Source organism: Nerophis lumbriciformis, linkage group LG07, assembly GCF_033978685.3.
Source record: "Nerophis lumbriciformis linkage group LG07, RoL_Nlum_v2.1, whole genome shotgun sequence".
NCBI classification, from domain to species: domain Eukaryota; kingdom Metazoa; phylum Chordata; class Actinopteri; order Syngnathiformes; family Syngnathidae; genus Nerophis; species Nerophis lumbriciformis.
Window position 1 is genome coordinate 47690001 of NC_084554.2, and position 20000 is coordinate 47710000.

At 39.1% G+C, this 20000-nt stretch overlaps 2 protein-coding genes across 6 annotated transcripts in view; one reads left to right on the plus strand and one right to left on the minus strand.

Annotated features, from left to right (window-relative positions):
• LOC133609416 (uncharacterized) overlaps window positions 1-14645 on the minus strand; it is a 20218-nt gene extending 5573 nt beyond the window's left edge. The window contains exons 1-5 of the mRNA XM_061964990.2: window positions 13834-14645; window positions 4110-4634; window positions 2734-2886; window positions 2528-2605; window positions 2255-2462 (exon numbers count right to left, since the gene is read on the minus strand). Of these exons, the coding sequence (XP_061820974.1) occupies window positions 2255-2462; window positions 2528-2605; window positions 2734-2886; window positions 4110-4616 (946 nt within the window). The 5' untranslated portion in view covers window positions 4617-4634; window positions 13834-14645. The remainder of the gene's footprint in view (window positions 1-2254; window positions 2463-2527; window positions 2606-2733; window positions 2887-4109; window positions 4635-13833) is intronic.
• A 1477-nt stretch (window positions 14646-16122) lies between these two features.
• LOC133609200 (uncharacterized) overlaps window positions 16123-20000 on the plus strand; it is a 6901-nt gene continuing 3023 nt past the window's right edge. Inside the window, exons 1-4 of one of the 5 annotated variants that reach the window (XR_009815671.1) lie at window positions 16123-16546; window positions 18156-18214; window positions 18300-18383; window positions 19263-19429. Coding sequence is in view for 3 of the 5 variants with exons in the window: in XM_061964709.1 (XP_061820693.1) it covers window positions 16236-16546; window positions 18156-18214; window positions 18300-18383; window positions 19258-19319 (516 nt within the window). In the remaining 2 variants the exon portion in view is untranslated. Of the gene's footprint in view, window positions 16547-18155; window positions 18215-18299; window positions 18384-19257; window positions 19430-20000 lie in introns of those variants that run through there. The other 4 variants (XM_061964709.1, XR_009815672.2, XM_061964708.1 and 1 more) reach the window with 4 other exon arrangements.

The following is a 20000-nucleotide window of genomic DNA, read 5'->3' on the forward strand; positions in this document are numbered from 1 at the left end:
CATTTTAAATGAATTATGAGAATTTAAAATTAATTATTTCAAATATGTTTATTTTAATGTATAATCCTAATGCCTAGATGCAATAAGGAGTCAGAAAAAATACAAATAAAAATACAATACATTTTGATGTTTTTAGCAAAATATAATAATTTTATTTTATTAATAAATATATTTATTTTTAGGTAAGATAAACATAATAATACAATTTATCTCTTGTCTGAATGATTTAGTTCTTGTCACCCTGTTGTCATCCCGTCGTGAAAAAAGGCTGTCCTCACTCAGGTCCGCATGGAGCTGGAGGGGGCGTGGCCTCCAGCTCCGGCTGAAAATCGGGAGATTTTCGGGAGAATATTTGTCCCGGGAGGTTTTTGGGAAAGGCGCTGAATTTCGGGAGTCTCCCGGAAAATTCGGGAGGGTTGGCAAGTATGGCTTAAACCAAAAAATAAAAAGGCAAGTCCCGCTAGGAAAAGGCACTGAAGCATAGGAATGGCTATGTAAAACAAAAGTGAAACTGAACTGGCTACAAAGTCAACAAACACAGAATACTGGACGACAGCAAAAACTTACAGCGTGTGGAGCAAAGACGACGTCCACAATGTACATCTGAACATGACATGACAATCAACAATGTCCCCACAAAGAAGGATAGCGTACGCACAACTTAAAGAGTCTTAATTGCGAAAACAAAGCAGGTGCGGGCAATATCACTCAACGGAAGGCGTGAAGCTGCTACAGGATAACACCAACAAAACAGGAAGGGTCACCAAAATAACAGCGCAAGACAGGAACTAAAGCACAACACACAGGAAACAACAACAAACTCAAAATAACGACAACCTGGTGGGGTTTCATTGTTTAACCTTTTCTGCTGGTGGTGTGCCTCCGTATTTTTTTAATGAAAAAAATGTGCCTTGGCTCAAAAAAGGTTGAAAAACACTGGACTAAGGAATGAATGCACTTAGCACCAGGTCAAACAAACATTGCCATTAGCAGCTGTGGCTGTAGACCGGGGGTGTCCAAAACGCGGCCAGGGGCCGTTTGCTTACATTCTGAAAATACGACGACAAAAACCACATCAGAAGTGGAATAAAAAAACAAAAATGTGTACATTAAAGTGAAAAATGTTTTATGTTGACGCTAAAAACTAGGGATGCTTAATGTACTTTTTTCAAGCCGATAACTTCCTGCTTCTCACAATACAATTAACTTATTTACCGTACATTTTCTCCTACGCTTTCAACCCTGCGGCTTATAAGACGGTGTGGTTAACTCAGGGGTAGGGAACCTGTGGCTCTTTTGATGACTGCATCTGGCTCTCAGATAAATCCTAGCTGACATTGCTTAACACGATAAGTAATGAATAATTCCACTGGTAAAAATAACCACGTATCAACCAGACTACAAAGCCATCAGCAAAACCATACAGCACCAGAAGTCGCATTAATGGTAAGTATTTTATTTATTATTGGTTACCTTCAGAATAACTGTTATTAAAAAGAAAAAGAGACTTATTATACCGTATTTTTCGGAGGCAATTTAAAATAAATAAAGAATAGTGAACAACAGGCTGAATAAGTGTACGTTATATGAGGCATTAATAACCAACTGGTATGTTAACGTAACATATTATGGTAAGAGTCATTCAAATAACTATAACATATAGAACATGCTATACGTTTACCAACCGCTGTTTACCTTATTGTGTTTGTTTAATACACAGTACTGTATAGCACTTTATATTGTTAAAGGTGTACAAACCTTCACTAAAATATGGACTTTTGTCGAGGCAGGAACCCGTTATTCATGTTTACCTTGTTTCTTATGGAGAAATTTGCTTCACTATACAAACTTTTTGATTTACGAACCTTGTTCAAGAACCTATTAAGTTTGTAAATGGAGGTTCTACTGTATTGTATTGACTTTTAAAATCAAATTGATCAAAATGGTCCTAAGAGAAAAAGGTTTGGACACCCCTGCTGTAGACAAACTGTTAATGTTGTTTTATTTGACCAACGCCACAAGGCGGCAGTAGCTGCTTTTGAAGTATGGAGTGCAGATTTATCTACTTCTGCATGCGCTTTAAAACTTTGGTGGTGTCAAAGTCATGTGTTCAACCTTGTTAGTAAATGATCATGTTGTCAAGTAGAGCAAAGATGTTTCACTTTCTCATGCACTCCAAATCATTTGGAAGTTTAAAAAAATTACTCTAATTACAGCCTGCTTCCTGGCTATAAATAGTGAGTTGGGGACCTACTTGGAGGGGGCACGGCCAGGTGGCGACCTGGCGTGGCCGAGCTCTCCGTCGTCGTGGTGCTGGCTGGTGGTCGCGGCCGCAGAGGTGGAAAGAGCGCCGTTTGAGGCCTGGAAAGGGGAGGCAACAACGAGGAGGGTGGCTTGAGACAAAGAGAGGGCGGGATGGCGAGGGCCCCCGGGGGCGGCGGCCTCAAGGTGAGACTCTGCAGCTGAGAGAGGACAAAAGGACGTTCAACACCTGGTCCAGAAGTGGCGTTGCAGTCCGACGGCTCACCTGAGCTGAGGCGGGGTTAGCGGAGGACGAAGAGGAGGAGGAAGAAGGACCAGGTCGCATTGCGGATGTGAGAATGAGCTGCAGGGGGAAAAAAAGGATATACAGATTTATTGGTATGACAGGAAACCTCTCATGATGCCTTCATGGTCACCATGGACACGCCAGCATCCCCATGAGACATTTGTGTCTTCGCCTTTTTTGTTTACCATCTGAGCTCGTAGCAGCACCTGGTCTTGTCCAGACCCCTTGAGACCTTTCCCTAGGAGCAAGGCCTGCTGGGACGCCCTCTGCCTGACAGCGCTGGCGCTCTGATTGGTTCGCACGATGCCGGCGGAGCTCACGGGAAGAGGCTGCGACGCCTTGGGCAGAGAGAATCCACCATGTTTGACAGCGTATTGATGATACATCCATTCATTTGACTCAATAAAAGGTAAAAGAAGAAATATAGATGTAAAATACGTTTAAAAAAGGTAAGAAGATAAATAGAAGGTAAATAAAAAAGATAAAAGAAGGAAGAGAGACAGTAAAATAACTAAATAAACAGTTAAAAAAAAAGATAAAAAGTAAAAGATAAATAAAAGGTATAAGAAAATAAAAACTAAAAGGTCAATATAAGGTAAATATAAGGTAAATAGAAAGTAAATAAAAAGATAAAATAAGTAAATAAAATGTAAAAGTAGGTAAATAGAGGTAACTGGCAAAAAATTAAATGGAAGGTAAAATTGAAGGTAAAAAAGTTAAATAAAAAGGTAGAAGTCAATTAAAAGGTAAAAGAAGGTTCAAAGGGCAATTGGAAGATAAGGTAATTAGAAGGTAAAATAAGTAAATAATAGTTAAAAGCAGGCAAATAAAAGGTAAAGGAAGGAATACAGAAGGTAAACAATGGCAATAAAAGCTTAAATAAAGTGAATAGAAGGTAAATTAAGTAAATAAAAGGTGAAATAAATAAAAGGCAAAATAAGAAATATAGATAGTAAAAGAAGTAAGTAAAAGAAGTAAATAAAAGGTAAAAGAAGATACAAATGAAGGTAAAAAAGGTAAATAAATTGCAAAATAAGATAAATATAAGGTAAACAAAGACACATGGAAGATAAACTAAAACAAATGAAAGGTAAAAGAAGGACTAGAAGAGGTAAAAGGAGTAAATAAAAGGTGAATAACATGTAAAATAAGTTAAATCAAAGTTCATTAGAAGGTAAAGGGAGTTAAATATGAGGTAAAAGGGAATGTATAAAGTAGAATGAAAAGGCAAATAAAAGGGAAAAGAATGTAAATAACAAGTAAAATAAGGTAAAAGATGGTCAAAAAAGATAAATAGAAAAAGGTACATTGAAGTTAGCTGGAAGGTAAACATGGAATATAGACGATAAAAAAGGTACATAAAAGTTAAAAACGGAATATAGAAGAAGGTAAAAAAAAGGAATATAGGAGGTAAAGAAGGTTATAACTACAAAATATTTATTTTAACTATTTTCCCTAAAATACAAATTCAAGCTATAAAGTGTGTTTTATCTGATTAATCCAACAAAGTTGTCGATGGATTACTAAAATAATAATACTAATACATTTAGAGGAACACTACCTGTCTCCCAGGTGGACTGGCCGGAGTGTGGAAGGGTGTGATTGTGTTGGAGGTCGGCGTGGAAACGGTCCTGGTGTCCCCATTGGTCAGCGTGGTGGAAGTCTTTGTTGACAAGGTGGTCACTGTCGAAGAGGAAGTGGCAGAAGGAGAAGTGACATCACCAGAGGCGGGAAAAGGAGACGACAAAGTTGTTTTCGAGGCGGCGGGAAGGATGGGCCGAGCGTAGGTGCGGAGGGGGGCGCCCGTTGTCGAGGTCAGTTTGGGCGGCGCGGGGACGAGGACGTGCGGGGAGGAAGTCCTGGCCGCCACCATCTTGGGCACGGAGAGGGACGGCGCCGGGGTGAGAGGGGGAGGCGGCGAGGAGGTGACGGGCGTCTGCGATGGCACCGGGGAGTCCAGCAGCATGGGGTTGGGCGTGAGGCGTGGGGGTGTGGGCGCCGGCGGGTTGGACGGGTCGAAAGCAGGTCCATGTTCTGATTGGCTGGGACCGACCAGCTCCTTGTCCATATTCAAGACTTTAGCAGGCTGGAATACACAAACATCATATTTCACACAGTAAACAAAGACTGCAGTTGCTGATAAACACATCAATCAAACACGTGATGATGCAACACAATCCAAAATATTCTTGCAGTTTTGTTATTGAGCCGCCACACAGTTTATAGATCATCATTTATTTTTATTCCTTTCATGAGAATGCATATATACAAGACATATACAGTTGACACTCTCATTGTTTTTTTGTTTCTTATACATTTCCATGATCAAAAAGGAGCAGATGGAAGAATAATACTCTTATATTTATCTGCCCCCTTTTTAACACAAATTATTTTAGATGACTTTATCACCGTTCCCTCCACCAACACCCGAACTCCAACATACTTTTAATTTTCGTTTAAACATTTTCAAAATGTCACATTCCAATCAAAACCAAAAATCAGTTTGATATAATTCCAGTTGTCTCTTTTTGTAACTCTTTTTAAATTCAAAGATATTCTTGCAACTTTTTAAGTCTTTCTTTAGAGCAGTGGTTCTTAACCTGGGTTCGATGGAACCCTAGGGGTTTGGTGAGTCGGCCTCAGGGGTTCGGCGGACTCATCGTGTAAATAAAAACTTCTCCCTATCGGCGTATTACGGATACGGCAACAGCAGAAGTCACACTGATTTGCAGGTGTGTAATTTGTTGTGAATTTATGCACTGTGTTGGTTTTGTTCTTTGAACAAGGTGATGTTCATGCACGGTTCATTTTGTGCACCAGTAATAAAACATGGTAACACTTTAGTATGGGGAACATATTCACTATTAATTAGTTGCTTATTAACATGCAAATTAGTAACATATTGGCTCTTAACTAGTCATTATTAAGTACTTATTAATGACTTATTCGGCATGACCTTACCCTGGCCCTAACCCTCTAACCCTAACCCGGGGGTCGGCAACCCACGGCTCCATAGCCGCATGCGGCTCTTCAGCGCCGCCCTAGTGGCTCTCTTGAGCTTTTTCAAAAATGTATGAAAAATGGAAAAAGATGAGGGGGAAAAAAAAAAATTTTTTGTTTTAATATGGTTTCTGTAGGAGGACAAACATGACACAAACCTCCATAATTGTTATAAAGCACACTGTTTATATTAAACATCAGGGATGTCTGATAATGGCTTTTTGCCGATATTCCGATATTGTCCAACTCTTTAATTATCGATACCGATATATACAGTCGTGGAATTAACACATTATTATGCCTAATTTGGACAACCAGGTATGGTGAAGATAAGGTCCTTTAAAAAAAAAAAAAATTATTATAAAATAAAATAAGATAAATAAATTAAAAACATTTTCTTGAATAAAAAAGAAAGTAAAACAATATAAAAACAGTTACATAGAAACTAGTAATTAATGAAAATGAGTAAAATTAACTGTTAAAGGTTAGTACTATTAGTGGACCAGCAGCACGCACAATCATGTGTGCTTACGGACTGTATCCCTTGCAGACTGTATTGATATATATTGATATATAATGTAGGAACCACAATATTAATAACAGAAAGAAACAACCCTTTTGTGTGAATGAGTGTAAATGGGGGAGGGAGGTTTTTTGGGTTGGTGCACTAATTGTAAGTGTATCTTGTGTTTTTTATGTTGATTTAATAAAAAAACAAAAAACGATACCGATAATAAGAAAAACGATGCCGATATTTTCCGATATTACATTTTAAAGCATTTATCGGCCGATAATATCGGCAGGCCGATATCATCGGACATCTCTACTAAACATGCTTCACTGATTCGAGTATTTGGCGAGCGCCGTTTTGTACTACTAATTTTGGCGATCCTTGAACTCACCATAGTTTATTTACATGTATAACTTTCTCCGACTTCCGAGGACGTGTTTTATGCCTGTCCTTTTTCTGTCACATTTTGTCCACCAAACTTTTAACGTTGTGCGTGAATGCACAAAGGTGAGTTTTGTTGATGTTATTGACTTGCGTGGAGTGACCATATTTGGTCACTGCATGACTGCAAGCTAATCGATGCTAATATGCTATTTAGGCTAGCTATATGTACATATTGCATCATTATGCCTCATTTGTAGGTATATTTGAGGTCATTTAGTTTTCTTTAAGTCCTCTTAATTCAATTTATATCTCATGACACACTATCTGTATGTAATATGGCTTTTAATTTTTTGCGGCTCCAGACAGATTTGTTTTTGTATTTTTGGTCCAATATGGCTCTTTCAACATTTTGGTTTGCCGACCCCTGCCCTAACCAAATAACTCTAAATTAAGTCTTTGTTACTTAGAATATGTTCCCCTAGTGCAGGGGTAGGGAACCTGTGGCTCTTTTGATGACAGCATCTGGCTCTCAGATAAATCTTAGCTGACATTGCTTAACACGATAAGTAATGAAGAATTCCGCTGGTAATCCCAGTGTTAAAAATAACGTTCAAAATATAAAACATTCTCATGCATTTTAATCCATCCATCCGTTTTCGCACCTGTTCAAGAAGTCGCATTAATGGTAAAAACTAAAAAGTATTTAATTTATTATTGGTTAGCTTCAGAATAACAATGTCATTAAAAATAATAAGAAACTTATTATACTCTCAAAATGTTAGTCTTACTTAAAAATGCACGCATTTAGTTGTATTCGGTGTTGAAAAATATTACCGTATTTTCGGAGTATAAGTCGCACCGGAGTATAAGTCGCACAGGCCGGAAATGCATAATAAAGAAGGAAAAAAACTTTTTTGGGGGGAAATGTATTTGATAAAAGCCAACACCAAGAATAGACATTTGAAAGGCAATTTAAAATAAATAAAGAATAGTGAACAACAGGCTGAATAAGTGTACGTTATATGAGGCATAAATAACCAACTGGTATGTTAACGTAACATATTATGGTAAGAGTCATTCAAATAACTATAACATATAGAACATGCTATACGTTTACCAAACAATCTGTCACTCCTAATCGCTAAATCCCATGAAATCTTATACGTCTAGTCTCTTACGTGAATGAGCTAAATAATATTTTTTGATATTTTACGCTAATGTGTTAATAATTTCACACACAAGTCGCTCCTGAGTATAAGTCGCACCCACGGCCAAACTATGAAAAAAACTGCGACTTATAGTCCGAAAAATACGGTATATGGCTCTCACGGAAATACATTTTAAAATATTTCATAGCTCTCTCAGCCAAAAAGGTTCCTGACCCCTGTCCTAGTATCCAAATAACTCTAAATTAAGTCTTTGTTACTTAGAATATGTTCCCCATACTAAAGTGTTACCAAAAACATATAACTTTGTCTTGAATTTGAAAAAAAACATTTTATTTTTCACTAAAGAAGGGTTCGGTGAATGCGCATATGAAACTGCTGGGGTTCGGTACCTCCAACAAGGTTAAGAACCACTGCTTTAGAGAATTCCATGCTTTCACACCAGCAAACTTACAAAAGTTATTTGTGTTCACGTCTGAAGATGAGAACCACAGAAGGCCGTATGACTTTAAACATCCAAGAGTGCCAACAAATCTGAAACAAATGTGCTTGTCTGTTGCTGGTGTGAAAGCATGGAATTCTCTAACACAGTGGTTCTTAACCTTGTTGGAGGTACCGAACCCCACCACTTTCATATGCACATTCACCCAACCCTTCTTTAGTGGAAAATAAAATGTTTTTTTTTTTTTTCAAATTCAAGACAAAGTTATATGTTTTTGGTAAGTATGGGGAACATATTCTAAGTAATAAAGACTTAATTTAGAGTTATTTGGACACTAGGGGAACATATTCTAAGTAATAAAGACTTCATTTAGAGTTATTTGGACACTAGGGGAACATATTCTAAGTAATAAAGACTTCATTTAGAGTTATTTGGACACTAGGGGAACATATTCTAAGTAATAAAGACTTCATTTAGAGTTATTTGGACACTAGGGGAACATATTCAAAGTAACAAAGACTTAATTTAGAGTTATTTGGACACTAGGGCAGTGGTTCTTAACCTTGTTGGGGGTACCGAACTCCACCACTTTCATATGGGCATTCCCTGAACCCTTTTTCGTGAAAAATAAAATGTTTTTTTTTTCTCCAAATTTAAGACAAAGTTATCTGTTTTTTTATTTATTTATTTTTTTTATTTTTATAAATGTTTTTATTAAATTTGACAGGTATTACAATATACAATAGAACAGTAGTCACATTTTCCCCTTTTTTTCCCACCCACTTCCAAGAACAGCAACCCAACACATACCCCATACACACATAACCCCCCCCCCCCAGGTCCTACATACAGTAAGTTAAAGGTACAGTCACAAATGGAAAATAATTAGTACATCACTTTCTTCTCAACATAGGCAGATAGTAAGTATACACCCAGAATAAATATAAATAAAAAAACAAAAAAAACAAAAAGGAAGCTGGTTTATGAAAGGTGAACTTTTCATGTGTCCTGTAGCGTCTTTAATTTAGCTATGTAGTCAACCACACAGCCCCAAACATCATAAGGTCTTTAAGCCATAAGGATGCTTTGGGGCAGACTGTTGACTTCCACTCGAGCAAAATTAAGTTATCTGTTTTTTTTTACTGGTGCACAAAATGAACTGTGCATGAACATCACCTTGTTCAAAGAACAAAACCAACACAGTGCATAAACTCACAACAAATTACACACCCGCAAGTCAGATGGAAAATTAGAGGGAACATTGTTTGGGGGTATCCGTAATACGCCGATAGGGAGAAGTTTGTATTTACACGATGAGTCGGGTGTGTTTTGACCTCCGCCGAACCCCTAAGGCCAACTCACCGAACCCCTAGGGTTCGCTGGAACCCAGGTTAAGAACCACTGCTATAGTGCAGTGGTTCTCAAATGGGGGTACTTCAAAGTATGCCAAGGGGTACGTGAGATTTTTTTCAAAATATTCTAAAAATAGCAACAATTCAAAAATCCTTTATAAATATAAATAAAAACCTATCTTTTTTTCCAAACAGGTCAAGAAAGACCACTACAAATGAGCAATATTTTGCACTGTTATACAATTTAATAAATCAGAAACTGATGACATAGTGCTGTATTTTACTTCTTTATCTATTTTTTTCAACCAAAAATGCTTTGCTCTGATTAGGGGGTACTTGAATTAAAAAAAAATTCACAGGGGGTACATACCTGAAAAAAGGTTGAGAACCACTGCTCTAGGGCAGAGGTCGGCAACCCGCGGCTCTAGAGCCGCATGGCTCTTTAGCGCCGCCCTAGTGGCTCTCTGGAACTTTTTAAAAAATGTATGAAAAATAGAAAAAGATGAGGGGAAAAAAATATAATTTTTGTTTTAATATGGTTTCTGTAGGAGGACAACCATAACACAAACCTCCCTAATTGTTATAAAGCACACTGTTTATATTAAACATGCTTCACTGATTCGAGTATTTGGCAAGCGCCGTTTTGTCCTACTAATTTTGGCGGTCCTTGAACTCACCATAGTTTGTTTACATGTATAACTTTCTCCGACTTTCTAGGACGTGTTTTATGCCACTTCTTTTTCTGTCTCATTTTGTCCACCAAACTTTAAACGTTGTGCATGAATGCACAAAGGTGAGTTTTGTTGATGTTATTGACTTGTGTGGAGTGCTAATCAGACATATTTGGTCACTGCATGACTGCAAGCTAATCGATGCTAACATGCTATTTAGGCTAGCTATATGTACATATTGCATCATTATGCCTCATTTGTAGCTATATTTGAGGTCATTTAGTTTCCTATAAGTTCTCTTAATTCAATTTATATCTCATGACACACTGTCTCTATGAAATATGGCTTTTAATTTTTTGCGGCTCCAGACAAATTTGTTTTTGTATTTTTGGTACAATATGGCTCTTTCAACATTTTGGGTTGCCGACCCCTGCTCTAGGGGAACATATTCTAAGTAATAAAGACTTAATTTAGAGTTATTTGGTTAGGGTTGGGGCCAGGGTTAGAGGGTTAGGGTTATAATAAGGCCATGCCGAATAAGGCATTAATAAGTACTTAATAATGACTAGTTAAGAGCCAATATGTTACTAATTTGCATAATAATAAGCAACTAATTAATGGTGAATATGTTCCCCATACTAAAGTGTTACCATGTTTTATTACTGGTGCACAAAATGAACCGTGCATGAACATCACCTTGTTCAATGAACAAAACCAACACAGTGCATAAACTCACAACAAATGACACACCCGCAAGTCAGTTGGAAAATTAGAGGGAACATTGTTTGGGGGTATCCGTAATACGCTGATAGGGAGAAGTTTGTATTTACACGATGAGTCGGGTGTGTTTTGACCTCCGCCGAACCCCTGAGGCCGACTCACCGAACCCCTAGGGTTCGATGGAACCCAGGTTAAGAACCACTGCTCTAGGGCAGTGGTTCTCAAATGGGGGTACGTGAGATTTTTTCAAAATATTCTAAAAATAGCAATAATTCAAAAATCCTTTATAAATATAAATAAAAACCTATCTTTTTTTTCCAAATAGTTCAAGAAAGACCATTACAAATGAGCAATATTTTGCACTGTTATACAATTTAATAAATCAGAAACTGATGACATAGTGCTGTATTTTACTTCTTTATCTCTTTTTTTCAACCAAAAATGCTTTGCTCTGATTAGGGGGTACTTGAATTAAAAAACAAATTCACAGGGGGTACATCACTGAAAAAAGGTTGAGAACCACTGCTCTAGGGGAACATATTCTAAGTAATAAAGACTTAATTTAGAGTTATTTGGTTGGGGCAGGGGTCGGCAACCCAAAATGTTGAAAGAGCCATATTGGACCAAAAATACAAAAACAAATCTGTCTGGAGCCGCAAAAAATTAAAAGCCATATTACATACAGATAGTGTGTCATGAGATATAAATTGAATTAAGAGGACTTAAAGGAAACTAAATGACCTCGAATATAGCTACAAATTAGGCATAATGATGCAATATGTACATATAGCTAGCCTAAGTAGCATGTTAGCATCGATTAGCTTGCAGTCATGCAGTGACCAAATATGTCTGATTAGCACTCCACACAAGTCAATAACATCAACAAAACTCACCTTTCATGCACAACGTTAAAAGTTTGGTGGACAAAATGAGACAGAAAAAGAAGTGGCATAAAACACGTCCTAGAAAGTCGGAGAAAGTTATACATGTAAACAAACTAAGGTGAGTTCAAAGACCGCCAAAATTAGTACGACAAAACGGCGCTCGCCAAATACTCGAATCAGTGAAGCCTGTTTAATACAAACAGTGTGCTTTGTAACAATTAGGGAGGCTTGTGTCATGTTTGTCCTCCTACAGAAACCATATTAAAACAAAAAATAGATTTTTTCCCCCTAAACTTTTTCCATTTTTCATACATTTTTTAAAAAGCTCCAGAGAGCCACTAGGGCGGCGCTAAAGAGCCGCATGCGGCTCTAGAGCCGCGGGTTGCCGACCCCTGGGTTAGGGTTAGGGCCAGGGTTAGAGGGTTAGGGTTATAATAAGGCCATGCCGAATAAGGCATTAATAAGTACTTAATAATGACTAGTTAAGAGCCAATATGTTACTAACTTGCATGATAATAAGCAACTAATTAATGATGAATATGTTCCCCATACTAAAGTGTTACCATGTTTTATTACTGGTGCACAAAATGAAGAGTGCATGAACATCACCTTGTTCAAAGAACAAAACCAACACAGTGCATGAACTCACAACAAATGACACACCTGCAAATCAGTCAGCTGTTGCCCTGAGGTCGACTCACCGAACCCCTAGGGTCCGATCGAACCCAGGTTAAGAACCACTGCTCTAGGGCAGTGGTTCTCAACCTTTTTTCAGTGATGTACCCCCTGTGAACATTTTTGTAATTCAAGTACCCCCTAATCAGAGCAAAGCATTTTTGGTTGAAAAAAATAGATAAAGAAGTAAAATACAGCACTATGTCATCAGTTTCTGATTTATTAAATTGTATAGCAGTGCAAAATATTGCTCATTTGTTGTGGTCATTCTTGAACTATTTGGGAAAAAAAGATATAAAAATAACTAAAAACTTGTTGAAAAATAAACAAGTGATTCAATTATAAATAAAGATTTCTACACATAGAAGTAATCATCAACTTAAAGTGCCCTCTTTGGGGATTGTAATAGAGATCCATCTGGATTCATGAACTTAATTCTAAACATTTCTTCACAAAAAAATAAATCTTTAACATCAATATTTATGGAACATGTCCACAAAAAATCGAGCTGTCAACACTGAATATTGCATTGTTGCATTTCTTTTCACACTTCTTTTTGACAGACATTAAAAAAAAAATCTCACGTACCCCTTGGCATACCTTCAAGTACCCCCAGGAGTACGCGTACCCCCATTTGAGAACCACTGCTCTAGGGGAACATATTCTAAGTAATAAAGACTTATTTGGTTAGGGTTAGGGCCAGGGTTAGAGGGTTAGGGTTATAAGGCCATGCCGAATAAGGCATTAATAAGCAGGGGCGCCGCCAGGGATTTTGGGCCCCATGAAAAGAATCTTTACAGGGCCCCCAACACAGTGTCATTATTGTTTCTGTAATATAACTTCATCATCATTAGGGGCCTCTCTGGGCCCCCCTCCATCATGGGCCCCTAGAATCCGTCTCCTTTACCCCCCCTTTTCGGCGCCCCTGTTAATAAGTACTTAATAATGACTAGTTAAGAGCCAATATGTTACTAATTTGCATGATAATAAGCAACTAATTAATGATGAATATGTTCCCCATACTAAAGTGTTACCATGTTTTTATTACTGGTGCACAAAATGAACCGTGCATGAACATCACCTTGTTCAAAGAACAAAACCAACACAGTGCATGAACTCACAACAAATGACACACCTGCAAATCAGTCAGCTGTTGCCCTGAGGCCGACTCACCGAACCCTTAGTGTCCGATCGAACCCAGGTTAAGAACCAGTGTTTTAGATAGATGATCAACATTCAAAACAACATGGCGGTGTGTCCGCACGGCCACTTGTAACCCCGCCATCCGAGTGTGCACACCTGGTTGCGGGGAAACACGCAGGCTGGGAAAAAGCAGGTGCACGTCCACGTCCACGCGTGGCGGCCAGATGCGAAGGTGTGATGTGGACGTAGATATGAGAATATGGAGGGGGAAAAAAACATGGAGGCAGGCCTCGGCTAGCGGAAGTGTGAGGGTGACAACAACGCTCGCTCTCCTTACCTCCAGATATCAGCGCGTCGCGGCCGCGTCCTCCATCCGAGCCAGGGTGCATGTTTGAATCCGTGCGAGGATGGGCGTGTTCGGACGGCTTCACTTCCTCGTGTGACAGCCAGCACGAGCCGCGGCCAAGTGCGCGTCAGCCAGCCGCCACACGCACCGTCGTCGCCCGCCCACCGCCTCCTCCTCCTCCTCCTCCTCCTGAGGTCACCCGCCTACTCGTCCGTGAATGGCTGCGCGGAGCCAAGTTAGGCCTGATGCTGCTCGCTTCTCGCTGGCTTCATAATGGCCTCCGGGAGGGGAGGAGGAGCGCGTCAGTCCGCCATTCTCTCTCTCCGGCCTCGCTCTCTCCACACCTGCGGGCTCGGTGGGCGTGAACTCAGCCGGCCAGAGGCTCCCGTGAGGCCGCCAGAGGTGTCAACTCGGCCCCGCTGCTGGAGCTCCGGTGACGTGACGGGAGAATGGTGTTCACTGAGGCGGCACAGCACCACTCACCGCTCCGGAGGACTACCAGAAATAAAAATAGAAGAAACTCTCGCCTCCTTTCGCTCATTAACTTCTTCAAAATAACCTCAGTTCCATACCGGAAGTAAAAGTAGCAGCCGTGCTAACTCTTATGTCATTCTTTGACCTTACTAAACATCCCTTCACATGCAAAAAAAAAAAAAAAATCACCTAATTTTTAAAACATCTACAATAATGTTATGTTTTTATAATAAAATTTGTACTAATATGATCTATAATTAGCATCCTCTTTAAACAGACGAGCGTACTAGATGACGTGTCACACGCTGATTGGCTTGTTGGGCAAGACACGGAACTGACTTTGACGGACAACTAATAACACAACAACGTAACAATATATACATGATTCAATTATACATCTTTTTTTTTCTTTTTTTCTTTACATTTATCGAAGGGCTTTAGTAAAGTTAACACCAAATCTAAGGGGGTAGCCATTGTCAACTAACAAAAAACTGCTGCGTCACTCGGCGACTGGATTTTTAATCTGCAGTTTTGTCAAGGTGATGACATGAAATGTGGGACTAACCGGAAACAAGCTCTTCAAAATAATAGTATTATGGAGTTGAGTTGAGTTGAGTTGAGTTTGAGTTTATTTCGAACATGCAAGCATACAACATGATACATCACAATCTCCAGATTCTCTTTTCAAAACTTTGATTGATGTACAAAACGGTGCATAGATAGTTTTATAGTTGCTCCTCTGAAAACCAAATTAGGGATAGGTTAGGTTACCTTAAAGTGTATACATCTGATGAAATCACACATATGTTTACGATATATTAAGATTCAATTTATTGTTAGTACTGTAACCCAGTGGTCCCCAACCACTGGGCCGCGGTCCGGTACCGGTCCGTGGACCGATTGGTACCGGGCCGCACAAGAAATTAATTTTTTATTTATTTATTTTTATTTATTTATTTATTTATTTTTATTAAATCAAACATAAAAAACACAATATATACATTATATATCAATATAGATCAATACAGTCTGCAGGGATACAGTCCGTAAGCACACATGATTGTATTTCTTTATGATAAAAAAAAAATAAAAAAAATATTGTCTTTCCTCTTTGTGATGTTAGGTTCTTGTTATACGCTGTTATACGGTATATGCCTTGAGCTCTTATTTTGAAGGCGCTAAGAGCGGAAGTGATGACACATTGTAGTGGAGCGGAGGTTTTTAAAAGAACGTAAATAAAGTGGTCCTCGTGTAAACTGGAGCCTCCGTGTTTGTTATTTTGTAGTTTCATACAGTATAGGCGACATTTATAACCCTCGGTTGCATTACAACGTGTCATCACTTCCGCTCTTAGCGCCTTCAAAATAAGAGCTCAAGGCATATACTGTATAACAGCGTATAACAGGAACTTAACATCACAAAGAGGAAAGCCCATAAAAATAGGTTACAGTACACTTGCATAAAAAAAACACATGGTAACGTAATATGGTTTAACGTCAAATTCAGAAGTGCATTAATTTATATACAGTATTTATGTATGTACAGAAAAAAAGTATTTAGAAATATATAAACTAGATGTAATAATAGAGATTAATACATATACATAAGATATTATATGAACATGCACATTTTAAATGTATAAGCATACATATAGTTTGTTTGTCCCCCTGCCCTTTGGGTTCATTGGCATGTATTAATTACATTGACGGTTTAGAATGTGTGACTTTTATTGTGAAGGTTCTGACCAGAAGTCCTACTTAAGCTTGCATCCAACTTTTCAGAGGCGTTAATGTGGTTTGAGCTCCATAGCAACCAGATGACTGAGACATAAAAGTGGACTACATAGTTGGAAAAAGAAGTTATCCCAGTCAAAAGGAGATACTTTTTTTTTGGAATAGAGAGCCTATAGAAGAAGAAAAATGCATTCCTCAAGGGTTAGCAGACACAAACAGACTTTGGACGCTTCATCAGAGCCAAGAGACAGGACCAAAACGCTCAGAGTGCCCCCGTTGCGTCAAAACAGAGCAGCCAGCTGTCCCAGACCACCACAGAATGGGGGTCTTTCCGAGGTGAGCTGTGAACGCAGGACCAGGTCCAGCTCCACTGCCCCCAGACCCGACGGACTAAAAGGAAAGCGGGGCTTACATGCACAGTGGCGGGAAGGGAGCGAGGGTCCTGGGCAGAGAGGGCGAGGGGGCGTCCCGACTCAGAAGAAGCTTGCAATCCAGAGGTGACACCAGCTTGATTGTGACATAACTAGGAATGATGTTTGATAAGAAATTATCGAGTTCGAGCCCACTATCGAATCCTCTTATCGAACCGATTCCTTATCGATTCTCTTATCGAATCCAGATAGGTTGTTGTATATGGAAAAAAACACAATATTTGGTTTAACAAAAGCTCACTTTTATTTTATAAGAAAAAAATAAAATAAAATAAATAAATAAGTAATGACTGTTACCCCCTAAAAATTAAAAAAAAAATGTGACTGTTGTTACCCAAAGTATATTAAGTGGGATTTTTCAGAAAAACAAATATATACAGTAACACAAAAACAACCTGTCTCTGTGATCACTATAGGTGTATAAATAATAATATAGTGTTAAATAAAATCAGTCCCTTGGGCACAAAACTGAAAATAATACAGCTCTCCAAAAAGTGCACTTCTGCTGCTATTGGAACATACTAACTACACAAACTATGACACTAAGAACACCACAGTCATCAATCAACAATTCTTCCCCCCTTACATGAGAGCGAAGCCTGGCAATAATTGCATATTTCCTGTTCTGCCCTCACATACGTGTTGAGGTTATACAGCTTGGCAGACAGCTAACAAACAATCCAAAGCAGATTAATCCATTTAGGCTCTTTATTGTTGTTGATCTTGCTTTGTCTTTTCCTATCTTTACTTTTGTCTTGCACTGGACTGTTATTTTTTATTTATTTTTAACTGAAATAAACACAATGACAAATGTATAAGCTATGTGATTCACTTAACATACTGAAATGTAATACACAATATGTAAATATTAGCTTCACATAAATATACAGTACTATCATCTGAGTGTTGAAACTATTTCGATGGTGGAAATACACGACTGGCAGCCATTTTAAGTCCTCAAAACATCCATTGAAACAGTGCACAAAAATCGTTTTTCAATAAACATCTTAGTATCAAACTTAACCACTTTCCACCTTAACATTGAGTTACATAAACAAGTTAAACAGTTTACTTACAGACGTATCTTTTCCAAGGCTTGTAAGAGCTAACACAACTTGTCTACTTCTCAATCGTCTCATGAACTTCGCCAACCCGGAAGTGCCCAAACTAATGACGCGTAGTATTTTCATATCGCCACAAGGTGTCAGTAAGAGTCTACAATCAAATGGGCATTACATTGCCGTCCCACAGGGCATTTCCTGTACGTGGGAAGGGATTCGTTCAAATAAAGAATAAATTATTTTTCTTTACTACAGTGGCCTAGATAACGGGAACCGGTTCTCAAAAGGGATTTGAGTCCATGGAATCGGTTTTTTTCTTATCGAACAACCGGGAGAACCGATTTCGAACATCATCCCTAGACATAACTCCATAGTATTTTTGATGTAAAGTATCCTTTTTATGGAAACATCCTGTAATTAAAGGATGTGTGTGTCTTTAGCCGAGGCCATCTGTTGCTCATGTAAACAGCTGAGGATTTGAACTTTGACCTGACTGTAATGCGGATCAAAGGAGACACCTCAAATCCACTCATGTACACCCCAACTGTTGCACACTCCTCGCACTGCAAAACGATTCTTATGCCTTCAGATGATCACATCTGTGTCTGTTTCAGCCACAAAGCCTTCACCGTTATTCCCCCCGACCCCAAGAAGAGACGGGACATCCAAAAAAGTGAGTTGCTGCCCTGCACTTGAAACTGTAACAAAAAAAAGTGTTGGCGTGCATGTGTTTGAAGCCCGTGTGCTTGTTGGAGCAGAGGCGGATGCCGAGCTCGCCGCTCTGGAGGAGCTGAGGCTGAGCAGAGCGATGGCGTACGTCACCATCCAACCCAGCCGTGTTGGTGAGAAACAAAATAAAGATCGATTTTGTTTTGTCGTCAGCCTCCTTTTTTATAACTACCCAATTTTTCGGACCATAGGGTGCACCGGATTATAAGGCGCACCACCAATGATCGGGTCTCGGGTCTATGGTCATACAAAAGGCGCATTAAAGGGGTCTTATTATCGTTTTTTTTTCCTACATTTAAAACACTTCCTTGTGGTCTACATCAGTGTTTTTCAACCACTGTGCCGCGGCACACCGGTGTGCCGTGAGATACAGAATAGAATGGACTTTATTGTCATTATATTTGCATATAACGAGATTAAGGACTCCAACTTAAGGTGCGGTAGTGGGAACAAATATGGGGTAAAAATAAATAAATAATAAAATAAAATAAATTACACAACAGGCAATAAAGAAAAAAAACTAACAATAGAAATATACAGACTACTATCCAATAAGAATAATAAGCAATCCTGTACAATATACAAAACACTATAGAAATACAAAATACTGTACAATATACAGAACAAGACAAGAGTACCGGAGTAATAAATAACAATCAGTGTCGGACGTATTGCACTCGAAGGGTAAAATTGCACAGTAGGGTATTAGGGTAGGATATTGTATAGGGGTGAATTATTATTATAAGTTAGAGTTCAAGATGGTGACAGCTCTGAGCCTGTTTGTTCTGGCTCTGATGCACTTGTAGCGCCTGCCCGATGGTAGCAGGTCGAACAGGTGGAAGCCAGGGTGTGTGCTGTCCTTGGTAATGCTTTTTGCTCTGTTGAGGCAGCGGGAGTTGTGTAAATCCTTCAGGGAGGGGAGGGAGCAGCCGATGATTTTTTGTGCAGACTTTATGACCCTCTGAATCGCCTGTTTGTCTGCTTCAGTGCAGCTGGCGTACCACACTGTTATGCAGTACGTCAGCAGGCTCTCGACAGCCGAGCGATAGAAGGTCACCATCAGATGCCTCTCCAGTCTGTTCTTCCTCAGCACCCTCAGGAAGTGGAGTCTCCGCTGGGCCTTCCGGATGACCGCAGTTATATTTTGGGTCCAGGAGAGGTCAGTAGATATGAGGGTTCCGAGGAACTTGAAGGAGCTGATTCTCTCCGATTATGTAGTTTCACCTTTTTGGGTTAAAAATATTTGGTGCAAACCGGTAATTATAATAAAGTGTCGGTGCTGTCTAGAGCTCGGCAAAGTAACCGTGTAATACTCTTCCATATCAGTAGGTGGCAGAATTGCTTTGTAAACGTCGTAATGCTTAAACCAAAAATAAACAAAAGGCGAGTGCCCCTAAAAAAGGCATTGAAGCTCAGGGATGGCTATGGAAAACGAAACTAAAACTGAACTGGCTACAAAGTAAACAAAAACAGAATGCTGGACGACAGCAAAGACTTACTGTGGAGCAGAGACAGCGTCCACAAAGTACATCCGTACAAGACATGACAATCAAGAATTTCCACACAAAGAAGGATAGCGTCCGCACGACTTAAAATAGTCTCGATTGCTAAACCAAAGCAGGTGCGGGGGAATAGCGCTCAAAGGAAGACATGAAACTGCTACAGGAAAACACCAACAAAACAGGAAAAGCCACCAAAATAGGAGCGCCAGACACTACACACAGGAAAAC